General features: G+C 35.9%; 1 protein-coding gene across 1 annotated transcript in view; it reads right to left on the bottom strand.

Annotated features, from left to right (window-relative positions):
* Window positions 1-1966, bottom strand: part of ALS2 (amyotrophic lateral sclerosis 2 (juvenile)) — a 100303-nt gene that overhangs the window by 27549 nt on the left and 70788 nt on the right. The window contains exons 20-21 of the mRNA XM_012655087.1: window positions 1133-1244; window positions 844-921 (exon numbers count right to left, since the gene is read on the bottom strand). Of these exons, the coding sequence (XP_012510541.1) occupies window positions 844-921; window positions 1133-1244 (190 nt within the window). The remainder of the gene's footprint in view (window positions 1-843; window positions 922-1132; window positions 1245-1966) is intronic.

The raw sequence follows: 1966 nt of genomic DNA, 5'->3' as shown, positions 1-1966 counted from the left end.
AGACCAGCCTGAGAAAGAGTGAGACCCCTGTCTCTACAAAACAATAGAAAAATTAGCCAGGTGTGGTGGTGCGCACCTGTAACCCCAGCTACCTGGAAGGCTGAGGCAGGAGGATCCCTTGAGCCCAGGAGTTTGAGGTTGCAGTGAGCTATGATGATGCCACTGCACTCTAGCCTGGGTGACAGAGGGAGAGACCCTGTCTCAAAAAAACAAAACAACAACAAAAAAGGAAAAACAATATGTTAAAGGTCAATATACCATACAACCATACAACCCAGCCATTGTACTCCTAGGTATCTACCCAACAGAAATGAAAACATATGTCTACACAAGTTGTATTCAAATGTTTACAGCAGCATTATTCACAACAGTATAAAGTTGGAAATAACTCAATGTCTACCAACTAGCGAATAGATAAATAAAATGTTGTTTTGAAATAATCATTCAGCAACAAAAAGGAACAAAGTACTATACATGCCACAATATGGAAAAACTTCAAAAACATTATGCTAAGTGCAAGAAGCCACACAGAAGAGACCACATGTATGATTCCATTTATATGAAAGGCCTAGAACAGGTAAATCTACAGAGTGATTAGTGGTGCCTGAGACTCGAAGTAGACATAGAGGTGACTGTGAGTGGGCAGGAGGAATAGTTTCAGGTGATGGAAATGTTCTAAAACTGTATTATGGTGATTGTTGAACAACTCTACATATTTACTAAAAATCATTGAAATGGGCACTCATGGGTGAATTTTATGGCAGGTAAATTGACTTTTTTAAAGTCAAAAAACATTAGTAAAAAAATGTATTAGAGAGAAAATGAAGGAAGTTAGTTTCCAACCTTTCCACTAAGAGTCCAGTCATCTGAAAATTCTCCCTCATAGATAGTATCATCTTCAGAAAGCAAAACCCCATTTCCCTGTGAGAAGAAACAAAATGAAAATCACAATACATAAAATGCAGAGTAACTTAAAATGTGTGCAGTCATATCCCAAAAGCCTTACCTACTCTTAAAAGACAAGGAAAATAGCACTAAGAATGTAGAACATTAATAAAAAGATTATTTTAAAAGTTAAGGACACAGGAGTTTAAAAAAGTCAATAATAACTACATGCAAACATTCCGCTCACCATCATTTTATTAAGGTGAAAGTTGCCTTCATAGTATAATCCAAACTGGGTAACTACCACACCATTCCCTTGACATACGTCATCTTGCCACATTCCCATATACTTTTCCCCCCTGCATAGAAATAAAAAGAAAAGAAAAGAAAAAACACTGATGACAAATATAAAGTGGGGAAAAAACAATTATCACATGGGAGATCCCAAGCATCATCCCAAGCATCACCCCTAGCATCAGTTCCATTTTTCTAGTTAAAATGGTTAACTCTATCTCCTGAAACATGGGACAAAGTGATACCAAAAGACATCTTACTCAGAGTAATGTTCTCTCAGAATTTAATACTGTAGTCTACCTGACACAGATCTGTATACACTCCATGTACTTACTGGCTAACTTTAAAATCCATAATTTTAAAAAAGAATGCTGAGAATTCAATTCTAAATAATTTCATTCAAAATGTAATAGGCAGAATCAAACCTATGCACAATTTTTTCTTACCAAAAATCCTCCTAACTTAAAAAAGAAAATATTTGCATGCTACACATCTGATAAACAGCTGATAACTAGAATCTATATAGAACTCAGGAAAACCATCAAGAAAAAAGTCAAACAACCTCATTGGGCAAAGTGGGCAAAGGAAATGAACAGAAATCTTTCAAAAGAAGACAGACTATTGGCCAAAAGCATATGAAAAAATGCTCAACATCTCTACTCATCAGGGAAATGCAAATCAAAACCACAATGAGATATCACTTAACTCCAGTGAGAATGGCTTTTATCAAAAAGTCCCAAAACAAGAAATGTTGGCATGAATGCAGAGAGATAGGAACACTCATACA

The sequence above is a fragment of the Propithecus coquereli genome, unplaced genomic scaffold (genome assembly GCF_000956105.1).
Source record: "Propithecus coquereli isolate 6110/MARCELLA unplaced genomic scaffold, Pcoq_1.0 Scaffold113, whole genome shotgun sequence".
Taxonomy (NCBI): Eukaryota; Metazoa; Chordata; class Mammalia; order Primates; family Indriidae; genus Propithecus; species Propithecus coquereli.
This window is presented reverse-complemented; position numbering and strand designations above follow the sequence as displayed.